At 35.5% G+C, this 13515-nt stretch overlaps 1 protein-coding gene and 2 non-coding genes across 4 annotated transcripts in view; all 3 read left to right on the top strand.

Moving 5' to 3' along the window:
- NOP58 (NOP58 ribonucleoprotein) overlaps positions 1-12997 on the top strand; it is a 33764-nt gene extending 20767 nt beyond the window's left edge. For both annotated transcript variants that reach the window (XM_019436621.2, XM_019436622.2), the window contains exons 6-15: positions 581-645; positions 1609-1743; positions 2818-2963; positions 3882-4008; positions 5393-5556; positions 7068-7202; positions 7395-7456; positions 9182-9315; positions 12130-12302; positions 12731-12997. In XM_019436621.2, coding sequence (XP_019292166.1) covers positions 581-645; positions 1609-1743; positions 2818-2963; positions 3882-4008; positions 5393-5556; positions 7068-7202; positions 7395-7456; positions 9182-9315; positions 12130-12302; positions 12731-12781 — 1192 coding nt within the window. In that variant the 3' untranslated portion in view covers positions 12782-12997. The remainder of the gene's footprint in view (positions 1-580; positions 646-1608; positions 1744-2817; positions 2964-3881; positions 4009-5392; positions 5557-7067; positions 7203-7394; positions 7457-9181; positions 9316-12129; positions 12303-12730) is intronic.
- On the top strand, positions 3019-3100 carry LOC128772782 (small nucleolar RNA SNORD11B). Its single transcript, XR_008416934.1, has one exon. It is a non-coding gene; the product is annotated as a small nucleolar RNA SNORD11B (small nucleolar RNA).
- Positions 4158-4241, top strand: LOC128772780 (small nucleolar RNA SNORD11). The gene has a single exon (XR_008416933.1). It is a non-coding gene; the product is annotated as a small nucleolar RNA SNORD11 (small nucleolar RNA).
- Positions 12998-13515: the final 518 nt, after the last annotated feature.

The following is a 13515-nucleotide window of genomic DNA, read 5'->3' as shown; positions in this document are numbered from 1 at the left end:
GTCATAAATTAATTCATGTTTCTGAAATATAGGTTATAGGACAGATGTATTTTCTTTTTAAATGTGTATTTCCACGTTGCTCTTGAGTAGCTCAGTTAAGTGAGTCTGTTAAGTGACTTCGGCTCAGGTCATGATCTCACGCACTCTGTTGGCGCATGCTCTTTCTCTGTCTCTCTCTGTCTCTCTCTCAAAAATAAATAAACATTAAAAAATTTAAATGTGTATTTCCTGGTTTTGCATAATTATATTTTGTTTGTTTTATTTGTTTTGAGAGATCATGAGTGGGGCAGGGGTAGAGAGAGAATCCCAAACAGGCTCTGCACTGACCTGGGGCTCGAACCCAGGAACCATGAGATCACAATCTGAGCCGAAACCAAGAGTTGGATGCTTAAACTGACTGAGACACCCAGGCGCCCCTGATTTTGCATATTGTATTCTTGTTCAACTGATTTTCTCATGCTGGGAAAATTAAAATAATGCAGCTCCAAGAAGAGGGGATTGGTTTTAAACAATTTTTTAAGCTGTTAGTTCTTTTCATAGATGCTGTCAGTAATTTCTTATTTTTCCCTTTTATCCCCAGCTTGTCCCGATATAGATTGAAATTCAGTGCTGATAAAGTGGATACCATGATTGTTCAGGCAATTTGTAAGTATAATCCATGGGAGGCCTAATCCTCATGACTTTTTCCTCCTGTTAAAACTGTATTTTTTGTAATGTTAGCACTTGAGGAAGGGAAAGGAGTTCAGTTAGAATTTTTAGTAATGAAGTAGAGAAACTAGAAAATGCAGAATTGAGAAGGAAAACCACCCATAATTTAACTAGGTAGAAATAACGTGAATTAACGCTAGTGATGTTAACAGATGTGTGTTTTTCCATGAAGTAAATGACTAAGTAGAATCTATTGCATTGTGCTTTTTTCACTTGGCTTTGTAATAGGTCGTTTTCCTAAGTCATTAAATGAATTTTGAAAACATCAGATTCTTAACTGTTGTTTCTAGTTTTAAAAATCCCTTTAAATGGCAATTGCATTTCTGGGTATATACTCCAAAGAATTGAAAGCAGATACTCACAGGTATATATACATCTGTGTTCACAGTAGCGTTATTCACAATAGCCAAAAGATAGAAACAACCCATATACCCATTAACAGATGAATGGGTAAACAAAATGGAATACATACACACAATGGATTATTATTTATCTTTAAGAAGGAATGAAGTTCTAATACATGTTACAACATGTTATATGAGTTTTGAAAACCTGCTAGGAGAAATAAACCACACAAAAAAACATTACTATTGTGTGGTTCCACTTATGAGGTACCTAAAACAGGCAAGTTCATAGAGAATGGAAGTAGAGGAGATAACCAGGAGATGGGAGGAGGAGAGGATGGGGTGTTATTTATTGGGTGCAGAGTTTCCATTTGGTATGATGAAAGAGTTCTAGAAATGGATAGTGGGCGACTGTTGCTCAACATTGTGAATGTACTTGATGCCACTGAAACCTACACTTGAAAATGGTTAAAATAGTAAATTTTATGTATATTTTACCACAGTTTTTCAAAGCCTTTTTAAAAGTTCTTTTCTTTTCCATCTTAATCTCCTGCAGCCTTGTTAGATGATCTAGATAAAGAACTAAACAACTACATTATGCGGTGTAGAGAATGGTATGGCTGGCATTTTCCTGAATTAGGAAAAATTATTTCAGATAATTTGACATACTGCAAGTGTTTACAGAAAGTTGGTGAGTAACTTTACCTTTTAAGGCATTGAAAATAATTATTTGCATCCAAAAACATGAGTTTATAGTAATGCTTTTTCCTTGAGCTTCCCAGAGTTCCTTATGACTTTTATGTGTTTGGGAGTGTAGGGATCTTAGTGTCTGTTAGAATTCAGATACAGTTATCTGTGATTTTGATGGCCTGTACAACAGAGCATCGTTCTCTAATTTGGTTTTTCTCTTTCTTTCTTTCTTTCTTTCTTTCTTTCTTTCTTTCTTTCGTTTTTCTTTTTTTAAGTTCATTTATTTATTTTGAGAGAGAGAACACAAGCGAGCACAACCTGGGGAGGGGCAGAGAGATGGGGAATGAGAGAGAATTCCAAGCAGGCTCCACACTTACAGCACAGAGCCCAGTGCAGGGCTCAAACCCACAAACTGTAAAATCATGACCTGACACAAACTGTAAGATCATGACCTGAGCCAAAATCAAGAGTCAGGTACTCAACCGACTGAGCCACCCAGATGCCCCTGTAATTTGGTTTTTCTGAAAATGGCATCTTCAGGTGAATATATCTCATAGTGAATTTGCCATTAATACGAACAACTGTAGACTTCGAATATCGTGCATTATATTAATAATAAAACTAGTACGCTGTCTATGCTGTTACTGTTATATTCTATATTAATAGTACAGTAATATTAGTAGAGGGGCTTGGGCATTGTTGATAAATAGGACTTACCAGGTTCATGTTATATTACCATATTACCACTGCAAGAATTCATGGCGCTGGCTTTAATGAAACTTTGGCTACAAATTGTCACAATATTATCAGTCCTATTTCATGGGGTATTTTGTTTTTATCTAATTCATATTTTTTTTTTGAAGAGAAATGTGGGGAGAGATTTTAAGCTCTAAAATTAAGCCTTTACATAAGAAAAATATCCAGGTCAGACTTGTTTGCTTTTTGTTTTGTTTAGGCACCCTTTTCATTGGCTTATTTCTACCTTTGTTTTGTTTTGTTTTGTTTTGTTACTATTTGGGTTTTATATAATTTGTTGAAGAGTGATTCTTCCTCATCCTCTGCAAACATTCCATAGGCGACAGGAAGAATTATGCCTCAGCTAAACTTTCTGAATTACTGCCAGAGGAAGTTGAAGCAGAAGTGAAAGCAGCTGCAGAAATATCAATGGGAACAGAGGTTTCAGAAGAAGATATTTGCAATATTCTACATCTCTGCACTCAGGTAAACTATACATGGAGAAACTAGTTGTGTTGGAACCAGCTATGTAATAATTTTCTGATGGCAATGATGATTTTTAAATTTACTAATCACCTGACAAATATGAGGGTGTTCAGTCACTACCTCATCTGATGCCATCTTGATTTATATACTTAGTGGGGAAAATAATACTGAAGTAAAGTTAATAGAACACTAATTTATCTGTATTGTTAGCATTGTCTGGATAATGAATTATAAATCCATTAAGAAGACAGAATTACGGTTTGAATTATTTAATTCCAGCCTCTGTGTTTGTAGCCTGGAGCCCCTTTTTGGCCATTTGGAGATAGTTAAACAAGAATCACAAAGAAGGGCACTTGGCTGGCTTAGTTGATAGAGCATGTGACTTTTAATCTCAGGGTTTAAAGTCTAGCCCCATGTTGGGTACAGAGATTACTTAAAAACAAAGTCTTTAAAAACAAAACAAAAAGTACCAAAGAGGATGACACAATGTCTAGCCCTTGGAGTTTTTGTTTGTTTTTGTTTTTTTTTTAATGTTTGTTTTTGAGAGAGAGCATGAACAGGGAAGAGGCAGAAAGAGAGGGGGACAGAGGATCTGAAGCAGGCTTTGCTCTGTCAGCGCAGAGCCCGATGCAGGGCTTGAACTCCCAAACCGTGAGATCATGACCTGAGGCAAAGCTGAGCACTTAACCAAATTAATAGTTGACTAACATTTTTAGGCAGCGTATTAGGTTGTTTACATTTATTATCTCATAAAATATGTATTAAAATGAGAAACTGAAGTAAGGAGTGGTTCATTTTCCCAGGATTGCACAGCTGTTCTGTGATAATTTAGGAAGGACTGTAATGTTTCAGATGGTGGTTTTTATATAATTTTTACTCAGATCATTTATGACATATCCACTTTGTTCTTTATACTAGGTAATTGAAATCTCAGAGTATAGAACCCAGCTCTATGAATATCTACAAAATCGAATGATGGCCATTGCACCGAATGTTACAGTCATGGTTGGGGAATTAGTGGGAGCACGGCTCATTGCTCATGCAGGTGATGATTTTAATGTGACTGGTAAATAGGAATATTTAGAGTTATTTTCTACTAGGATTATTTTTTACTCTTCAAATTACATTTATTAGAAATTTTTGGTTAAAAAATAGAAGTAGATAGTATATTGGGGAGAACCAAGGACCAAGTAAGTGTTCAATGATGATTCTAATTTGTATGCCTGATTTCCTTTTGGATAATGAAGGCATCTTTAGTCACTACCTCTTCTGAGACACTTATGGTCCATTTTCAGAAGTTTGTTACCATTATTTAGAATACTCAGATGAAGTGCAGGAGGATGAAATCAGTTAATATTTCCTGATACTAAAAACTCATCAGATTAAAATAGGAATAGTTATCACAAGGGTTGATATATATATGCTTGATTGAGAATTTGGTTCACTATTAAATATGCTATTTTAAAATACGCTATTTTAATATATTTGACGTGCAAAATATTTTTAATATATAATCTATCATAAAACTTCAAACATGTATATAGTGATTTTACAAAGAAGGTATGCTACAAAATACTATAAAATTGAATAGTTGCAAATAGAGTGAATTACTAGCTCGTTACATTATTGGAGTATAATCCATCACAGAAGATCTTAACATATCATCTGTCACCATGTCTAAACTAGAATAGCTCCTGTAACTGCATCATTAAATAGACAAATATGCCATTCAGATACCTTCAGCTGCAAGGTTGGGATCATCTGGCAGGTTTTGTTGTCTACATATGAAATTTCATAGGCTTAGCTAACCTTTTGTTGTAAGAGATATAGGGATTAACAGAAGTACGTTTTTAATTTTAAATATGTATTGTGTGGTTGAGCATTAATGTTGGGGGTGTGTTCTTACAAAAATCTGTGTAATAAATTTAACAAACTAGCACCTTTTAGTACCCGATTATACTTATATAAGTGTATCTCCATCTCCATATCTTAAACAACAGAGGTAACATGTGAGAAGATTATCACATAGTTCTACTACTGAGATGTCCTGAGAGTTTCCATTTATTTGTATATTTTTTTCATCTCTAAAAGTAGAATATTTGATGTCCAGAATCATCCCCAAAACTATCCATCCATCCACATGGAATGTGGAATAGTAATACCATCTCTCAGGCAAATAAGTATAATTGAACTTATAGTCTTAACCTTCAGTTGCCATAAGCATTCATTACAAACTTCTGCCCATGGTGGTACATGGATGAATCACAAATGCTGAAGCTTTTTAGGGAATCCCAGACTATATAGAATCTGAATTATTTTTATTTACTGTAGTGGCTGTAAATACTTAGACTATATGTCTTGTGTTTAATACATGGAACTTTCAAATACTTGGAATTGCATTCCTTGTAACTACCTCTTTTCTTTTGAAGGTTCTCTTTTGAATTTGGCCAAACACGCAGCTTCTACAGTTCAGATTCTTGGAGCAGAAAAGGCACTCTTCAGAGCCCTCAAGTCTAGACGAGATACTCCAAAGTATGGACTCATTTATCATGCTTCACTTGTAGGCCAAACAAGTCCCAAACACAAAGGAAAGGTGAGTTACAGTTCTCCTGAGGTGGGTCGTTTTTCTTTTTTTTCCTCTAAATAACCCATATCCTACTCTGTAATATGCAATAAATCTTTCTACTATTTCTTTTCATTAAATAGAGAATGGTGAATTCTTGAGCTTTTTAAAAAGCACTTCTATGCACTGAAAGTGTACTCAGGGCTCCTGGCTGACTTAGTCAGTAGAGCATGGACCTCTTGATTGTGGGGCCATGAGTTCCAAGCCCCTTGTTGGGTGTAGAGTTTACTTTAAAAAAAAAAAAAAAAAACTACCTATGAGAAAGGTTTTACAGATGAGAAAGCTGAATATTAAACCAACTAAGTACTTTCAAGGTTTTTGGTAGGATACGTAATTTAATAGAAACTGAAATTTTATAAAATTCAGAGCAGATAGAAGAAGGAGGTTGGTAAAGTGTTAATTAGCCTAAAAAGGGGGCTACGCGTTTTCTGGATGACCTCTTGATATAGAACTAAGGTCACTGAGTAGAAATTAAAAGAAGACATTAGAAGAGCAGTTTGAGCTCATTTTATTTTTTTGTCTTATTTTTTATATATGTAATTTACTGTCAAATTGGTTTCCATACAACACCCAGTGCTCATCCCAACAAGTGCCCTCCTCAATGCCCATCACCCACTTTCCCCTCTCCCCCACACCCCATCAACCCTCAGTTCTCAGTATTTAAGAGTCTCTTATGGTTTGTCTCCTTCCCTCTCTAACTTTTTTTCCCCCTATCCCCACCCCTCCCTGGTCTTCTGTTGAGTTTCTCAGGATCCACATATGAGTGAAAACATACGGTATCTATCTTTCTCTGCCTGACTTATTTCACTTAGCATAACACTCTCCAGTTCCATCCACATTGCTACAAATGGCCAGATTTCATTCTTTTTCATTGCCAAGTAGTATTCCATTGTATATATAAACCACATCTTCTTTATCCATTCATCAGTTGGTGTAGATGGACATTTAGGCTCTTTCCATAATTTGGCTGTTGTTGAAAGTGCTGCTATAAACATTGGGGTACAAGTGCCCCTGTGCATCAGCACTCCTGTATCCCTTGGGTAAATTCCTAGCATCGCTATTGCTGGGTCATAGGGTAGATCTATTTTTAATTTTTTGAGGAACCTCCACACTGTTTTCCAGAGCAGCTGCATCAGTTTGCATTCCCACCAACAGTGCAAGAGGGTTCCCGTTTCTCCACATCCTCTCCAGCTTGAGCTCATTTTAGATATGAACTACAAGATACTTTTTTCCACCAAAACGAATGTAGTTGTGTATATAACCAGTTACCCATTATATTGTGGCAGAGATTCAGATATAAGATAGGTTTCTTGAGTTGTATGATTTTATAATACTTTTGTAATTCCTGATTTGGAAAAATCCTAGAGTGAATGATTGAGTTCATGACTTGCTCTAGTTTTCTCATAGATAACTTACTGAGGATTTTTATATCTCAACTTGGAATATAGTTTGAATGCCTCTAACTTCAAGTTCTCTTTTAGATTTCTCGAATGCTGGCAGCCAAAACTGTTTTGGCTATCCGGTATGATGCTTTTGGTGAAGATTCCAGTTCTGCAATGGGAATTGAGAACAGAGCCAAATTAGAGGCCAGGTTGAGGTCCTTGGAAGATAGAGGGGTAAGAACCACATCCTGCCTATTATTGCAGAAGTGTTAGCTATCAAAAATTAATAAACTTCAAGTGTATGTACTTAATTATTTCACCTAAGCACCTTTATTTATGAAACATTTCAGCATACCTAACAACATTTTTTGTTTCTACTGTTAACAATTTCCCTTATATTTACCAAAAATTGATATCTTTTCTTAGATAAGGAAAATAAGTGGAACAGGAAAAGCATTAGCAAAAACAGAAAAATACGAACATAAAAGGTGAGTACGTTTGGGGGAGGATGGATGAACAGTTTCTGCTTATTTAAATTATAATTTTTGACAGCACTTTTTTATTATAAATGTAAACACCTCAATGTCTCTAATTAGGTTTCTTTGCTCCTTACAGTTTTCCATTATTTACTTTTTTTTTTTTTAACTTTATATTATTCTTGAGAGAGAGAGTTGGGAAGGGGGAGAGGGAGAGGGAATCCCAAGCAGGTTCCATGCTGCCCAATGCAGGGCTCAATCCCGTGAACCTGTGCGATGATGACCTGAGCCGAAATCAAGAGTCGAATGCTTAACTGAGCCACCCAGTCACCCCCCAATTTTTAATCATATACATATTTTTACATTGTTGTACTAAGTACACATATAGCATACTTGTTTTGGCTTTCTATACCCAACGTGGGCTCATACTCAAGACTGTGAGATCCAGATTTGCATACTCCTTCGACTGATCAGCCAGGCACCCCTTGGCTTTTTTTCTTCTTAATATTTAACTTGTTCATTTTCAGATGTAAAGACAGAAAAGTCTAAAACTAGCTAAGAGACATAGTAAAGTATTCAGACCACCATGAAATTAACAAAAGATACGTGTAGGGAGAGGTATTTTGCTTGTTATTTGAGGTAATGTTCAACACTGGTAAGGTTGTGATGATGGAAGTAGAAGAGTGGTACAACTTTTCTGGGAAGCAGTTTGACAGTATGTATCAGGAGCCTTTAAAATGTTTCTCATCATTAACCCATAAATTCCATTAGGACTCTTGTAACCCTTCTAAGAATTTTAATAGTAAAATTTTAAACTCTAAGTGGGCAAGGAGAACAAAATACCATAACATCTTACCATATATATTCATATGTCTGTAAGTGTACACATTTAGAAAAATTGTTTTCCTTTATTCTGTTCAAGGTCTAATTTGATGTGTTGAGTTGATAAGTGTGGATCTTTGTTCTTTAAATTCTAAATGTTTTTAATCTATAAAAATTAAACAGCCACAAGTCTACAATTTAAAAAATGAAACATTTGTTAGCTTGTTTTGAACAATTTTTTAATATTCCCATACCATGGGACTTTAAACACATGATCTTAGGACTTTAAACACATGATCTTAGGACTTTAAACACATGGTCTTAAAGCACCAATTATGAGGTTTAGTTCTTAGGCACTTAGTACTTCAGTTTTTTCTTTCTGCTACATTAGAGCGAAAGCAAATGTTGCCTTATTTAGGGAATGTTTATCCATATGTATCCCTGCTTGTTCTACCTTTTGGGATTTTGTGATGAAGTCTTTTGTATTAACTTGATTAGGTTTTTTGTGGGTTTTCTGTTTTGTTGTTGTTGTTTTCATTGAATTGCCCTATGTTCTAAAACTTGAATTGCTTCAATTTTTACTTTCTAGAAGTCATTTGGTATAAAGAGATTTTTTTTCCATCTTTCCCCATACTGATTGAATGTTTTTCTGTACCATAGTCACTACATTGATTACTAAACCAAAATTCATTTTAGTTCCCCACTTCTCTTGAAGTCTGATTGATCTGCTTGGAAAATAGTAAAACCTCTTTACCTTTTGGGAACTATTAGTTTTCATAAACTGCCCCACAGCCACTAAAGTAAAACAGCATTGTATGCTTATGTAAGTATTATCTACTAATATTTCCTTTAAATCTGTTTAGAATTATTTCATACAAGTATTTGTAGAAATTTTCTATAATTTGGCTCTTTCAGTGAAGTGAAGACATATGATCCTTCTGGTGACTCCACACTCCCAACCTGTTCTAAGAAACGCAAGATAGAACAGGTAGATAAAGAGGATGAAATTATTGAAAAGAAGGCAAAAAAAGCCAAGGTTAAAATTAAAGGTCAGTTTAAATTTTTTGAATGTTCTTTATATATATATATTTTTTAATGTTTATTTATTTTTGAGAGAGAGCGCACATGTGAGTGGGGAAGGGGCAGAGTGACAGGGAGACACAGAATCTGAAGCAGGCTCTAGGCTCTTGAGCTGTCAGCACAGCTCAACACAGAACTCAAACCCATGGACCATGAGATCATGACCTGAGCCGAAATTGGACGCTTACCGACTGAGCCACCCGGGCATCCCTATATTATTTTTTAAGACAGACAGACTTCAGAAATCTTGGGAAAGTACATGCCACTGAACTTTATTGTAAAATCACCCATATTGAAAGCTAATGGTGTTTTAATAAGCTGCCATGTTCTCTGGGAATAGTTCAGGTACTGTTAGATATATCAGACTTCATAGAGGAATGTGAGAAGCATTTCTTTCAATATGTGGAATCCTGTATTATGCTAAGTGTACCAAACTTTAGTTAACTACCATGTGAGCTATTTTGAGAATAGCTTAAAACATAAAAAAATGCTTATGGTTTCTACGTTATTCAAGTATTTTTGTTATATAGTTAAGGGTAGAATTCACAGCAGTGGTTTTCTTCATTGTTTCTGTTACATAGAACGGACTATAGTAATAACATTGGGTAGCCTGCCGTTACAGTAATATTTAATAGGTGCTCTCCAGTGAACTAGGCTGTCTCGCAAAGTTGATAAGACAGTAATTCTGTTTACTAGCAGTACTTGTGTTGAATGCCTACAGACTAGTCCAACAAGAGTATCATGCATTAAAATAATGACTGATTTAATTTTTGGTTTCTAAATAGCTTAGTGGTCAAAAGTATACTATCAGCAAATGGGAATTCCTACCCTAGCTGAAGAGAACATAAACAAGTTATTCAGCTTCTACACTTCTGTTTACTTATTGAACAGTAAGGTGATCCCTAGGTCCCTTAATTAGCATTTGAAACACCAGACTCCAGGATTGTATCTTCACTTATTTATCCATCCAGTAAGCTTTTTAAACTTGAACTTTCGTGGATCCTTGTTACTCTCAGTCTGTTGCTCTCCAATTTATTTTTCTTATAAATAGCAATTCTGGTTGCTTTGGCCTTTAACTTTCACTCTTCGAAAACCTACTCTGGCAACAAATCCTTTTTTTTTTTTTTTTTTTAGAACTTATATTTTTGAGTAATCTCTACACCCAGTATGGCGCTCATACTTAAAACCCCGAGATCAAGAGTTGCATGCTCCGTCGACAGCCACACACCCCTATTTTGGCAACAAATCCTTTCAATTCAGTTCTACTTTGAAAATATATCCAGGGGCACCTGGGTGGCTCAGTCGGTTAGCTGTCTGACTTCAGCTCAGGTCATGATCTCACAGTTTGTGAGTTCGAGCCCTGCGTCGGGCTCTGTGCTGACAGCTCAGAGCCTGGAGCCTACTTCAGATTCTGTGTCTCCCCCTCTCTCTATCCCTCCCCTGTTCAAGCTCTATGTCTCTCTGTCTCTCAATAATAAATAAACGTTAAAAAAAAAAATGTAAAGGGGCGCCTGGGTGGCTCAGTCGGTTGAGCGTCCGACTTCAGCTCAGGTCATTATCTCGCTGTCAGTGAGTTCAAGCCCTGCATCGGGCTCTGTGCTGACAGCTCAGAGCCTGGAGCCTGCTTCGGATTCTGTGTCTGCCTCTCTCTCTGCCCCTCCCCCACTCATGCTCTGTCTCAGAAATAAATAAGCATTTATATATATATATATATATATATATATATATATATATCCAGAGTCTAACCACTTGTCATATCCACCACTGCTGTTCTTAATGTAGCAGCCACCGTGACACCCATTAGCTCTGATTCAGTCCTACTCCTTGCTCACTCTGCTGCAGCCACACTGGCCTCCTTCTTATTCCTTAAACCTGCCAACTCCCCTTCTCTCCCAAAATAACCTTAGCATTTGCTATTCTCTATACCTGGAAAAATTTTCCTCAGGATAATATTTTTCCATCATTCACTCACTCCCTTGCTTCTTCCAGGTGTTTGTCTGACTGCCCTGTCTAAACTATCCATACGCATTGTCTTCTTCAATGTTCCCCTTCCTGCTTTATTTTTACCTTTAGCACTGATTACTGTGTAAAATATTGTATAGTTGTATCATTTTGGGTTTTTTTCTCTACTAAAATAAAAGATATATAAGGACAAGGAGTTTGTCTGTTTTATGCCTTGTTGTATCTCAAATCGTAGAATACAACCTGGTATTTAGTAGGTGCTAAATGAATTTTTGGTGAATGACTTTTTTTTTCCCCTTAAAGGTGAATGAGTTTCTAATGATAGCTACCTATTATTGAGTCCTCATTCTAATGCCCCAAGTATTATATGTTATCTCATTGAGTCCTAGTTATCATCCAGTGAGGTAGACATCACTAAATTTTACAGATGCGTAATATGAGTTTACAGAAGTCAAATGACTTACTCTCCAGGTCCCACCAGGTTGAATAAACCCAAGTGTCCTAACTCTGGAGCATAAACTCTTAATCATTTCTAATATAATTGACAGTTTGCAAAAATAGTTTCAATGTGTTTTATTCCTAATTTCTATACATAGCTACCTGATCTCATGAGAAATTTCTTTGAGCTTTATATCATTTAAGTTAGAGTTAATGGACTAGACAGGAGTTCCAAGGACCTTTCCACTTATAGAATTTTATAATAAACATTGGCTAGTTAACCAGAATGATGGGGGAAAAAAGTGAGATTATAAAAGTTTGGGGTGGGGGAAGTGAGGTCTGACACAATGTTAATTGTTGTGTCTTTATACTTACCCATTCAGTTGAAGAAACCACAACAGTAGCAGCAGAAGAAGAGGAAGAAGAGGAAGAAGGAGTACTAGTGGTGGAAGAACAGGAGACATCTGTGAAGAAGAAGAAGAAAAAGGACAAAAAGAAACATATTAAGGAGGAACCACTTTCGGAGGAAGAACCGTGCACTAGCACAGCAATTCCCGTATGTTTGTTTTTAATTGCCAATATTTTGTTGGTATGGACAGGGTCTCTGTATTTTATTCTATTCTCTTTATCAGAAATGAGCAAGCAGTTACGGTTTTCAATGATGAAATAGTAAAAATAAAAATGATATTTTTACAAAGAGCCATTTCCTAAACGTAGAATCTTATTGCAAAATAGGTTTGCCTTGAGAAAGAAAGAATATGATTTGCTGCAGATCACTTTTGGTTTTTATATTTTTTGGGTTTTTTGTTTTTATATTTTTGCTAAAGATCACTTTCATAGAAGTGGTTTTTATATTTTTAGGTTTTAATCTTTAACCCAAATTTATTTTTAAGGAAAATAGATCTCCTTTGTTCTTATAGGAAAAGTTATTGTTACCCATACATTTACAGCTCTTTCAAAAGCCTTCTTGTTGGTTATTTTCAGAGTCCAGAGAAAAAGAAGAAAAAGAAAAAAAAGAGAGATAATGAGGACTAATTGAAGGGAACCATCTTTGAATCACCTGGATACATCACACTTCAGTCAGGAATATATCAGAGATGCTCTCCAATTGAGAGAACGTTGGATGAAACAAAGTAATTGATCATCTATAGCTTTCCAAACCTATTTGTGTCTTGACACCAATTCTGATAATTTGATTATGTTATCATTTCTTAGAGTCTTTGTTATACAAATAAAAATATTTTCTTTGTATTTTGAGGCAGTTCTGTGATCTCTGTATTTTAGGTAGACAGCCTTGGCCCTTTATTCTATCTAGCATTTGATGGTTATTGCTTTGATAATTAAAGCTGAGAAGTGAGAGTTGTGACTTGTTAATTTGAAACTTAGCCTTTTGGGAGATCATGTAGATGGACCAATTTGAGAGCCTCACACTAATGTTTCTTTTTTCCTTTTTGGACTCTTTTTCTCCTATTTTTCCGCCTCTGTATTTATTTAAATAAAGCTGTGTTTTGTGTTCAAAATTTTTAAATTAAGTGAGCACAACTTTTCTGTATCTCTTCAGAAAGAAAAAATTGTGTTCCTAAACTTTATTTACTTCAGAGTTCTGAATGGATCAACAAAGTAATTATCATAGATGCAATTTTTTTCTAAAGTGACAATTTTAAAAGGATAATACAAAGTAATTTTATAGTAAAGAATGGGGGAATAACAAGAAAACAAGACCAAAAATAAAATGTCCATGGGTATAAACCAAGATACAGAACACCAAA

Source organism: Panthera pardus, unplaced genomic scaffold (genome assembly GCF_024362965.1).
Source record: "Panthera pardus isolate Hobbes unplaced genomic scaffold, ASM2436296v1 HiC_scaffold_10, whole genome shotgun sequence".
NCBI lineage: Eukaryota > Metazoa > Chordata > Mammalia > Carnivora > Felidae > Panthera > Panthera pardus.
The sequence above is the reverse complement of the archived record's forward strand: the minus strand, read 5'-3'. Positions and strand labels throughout refer to the sequence as shown.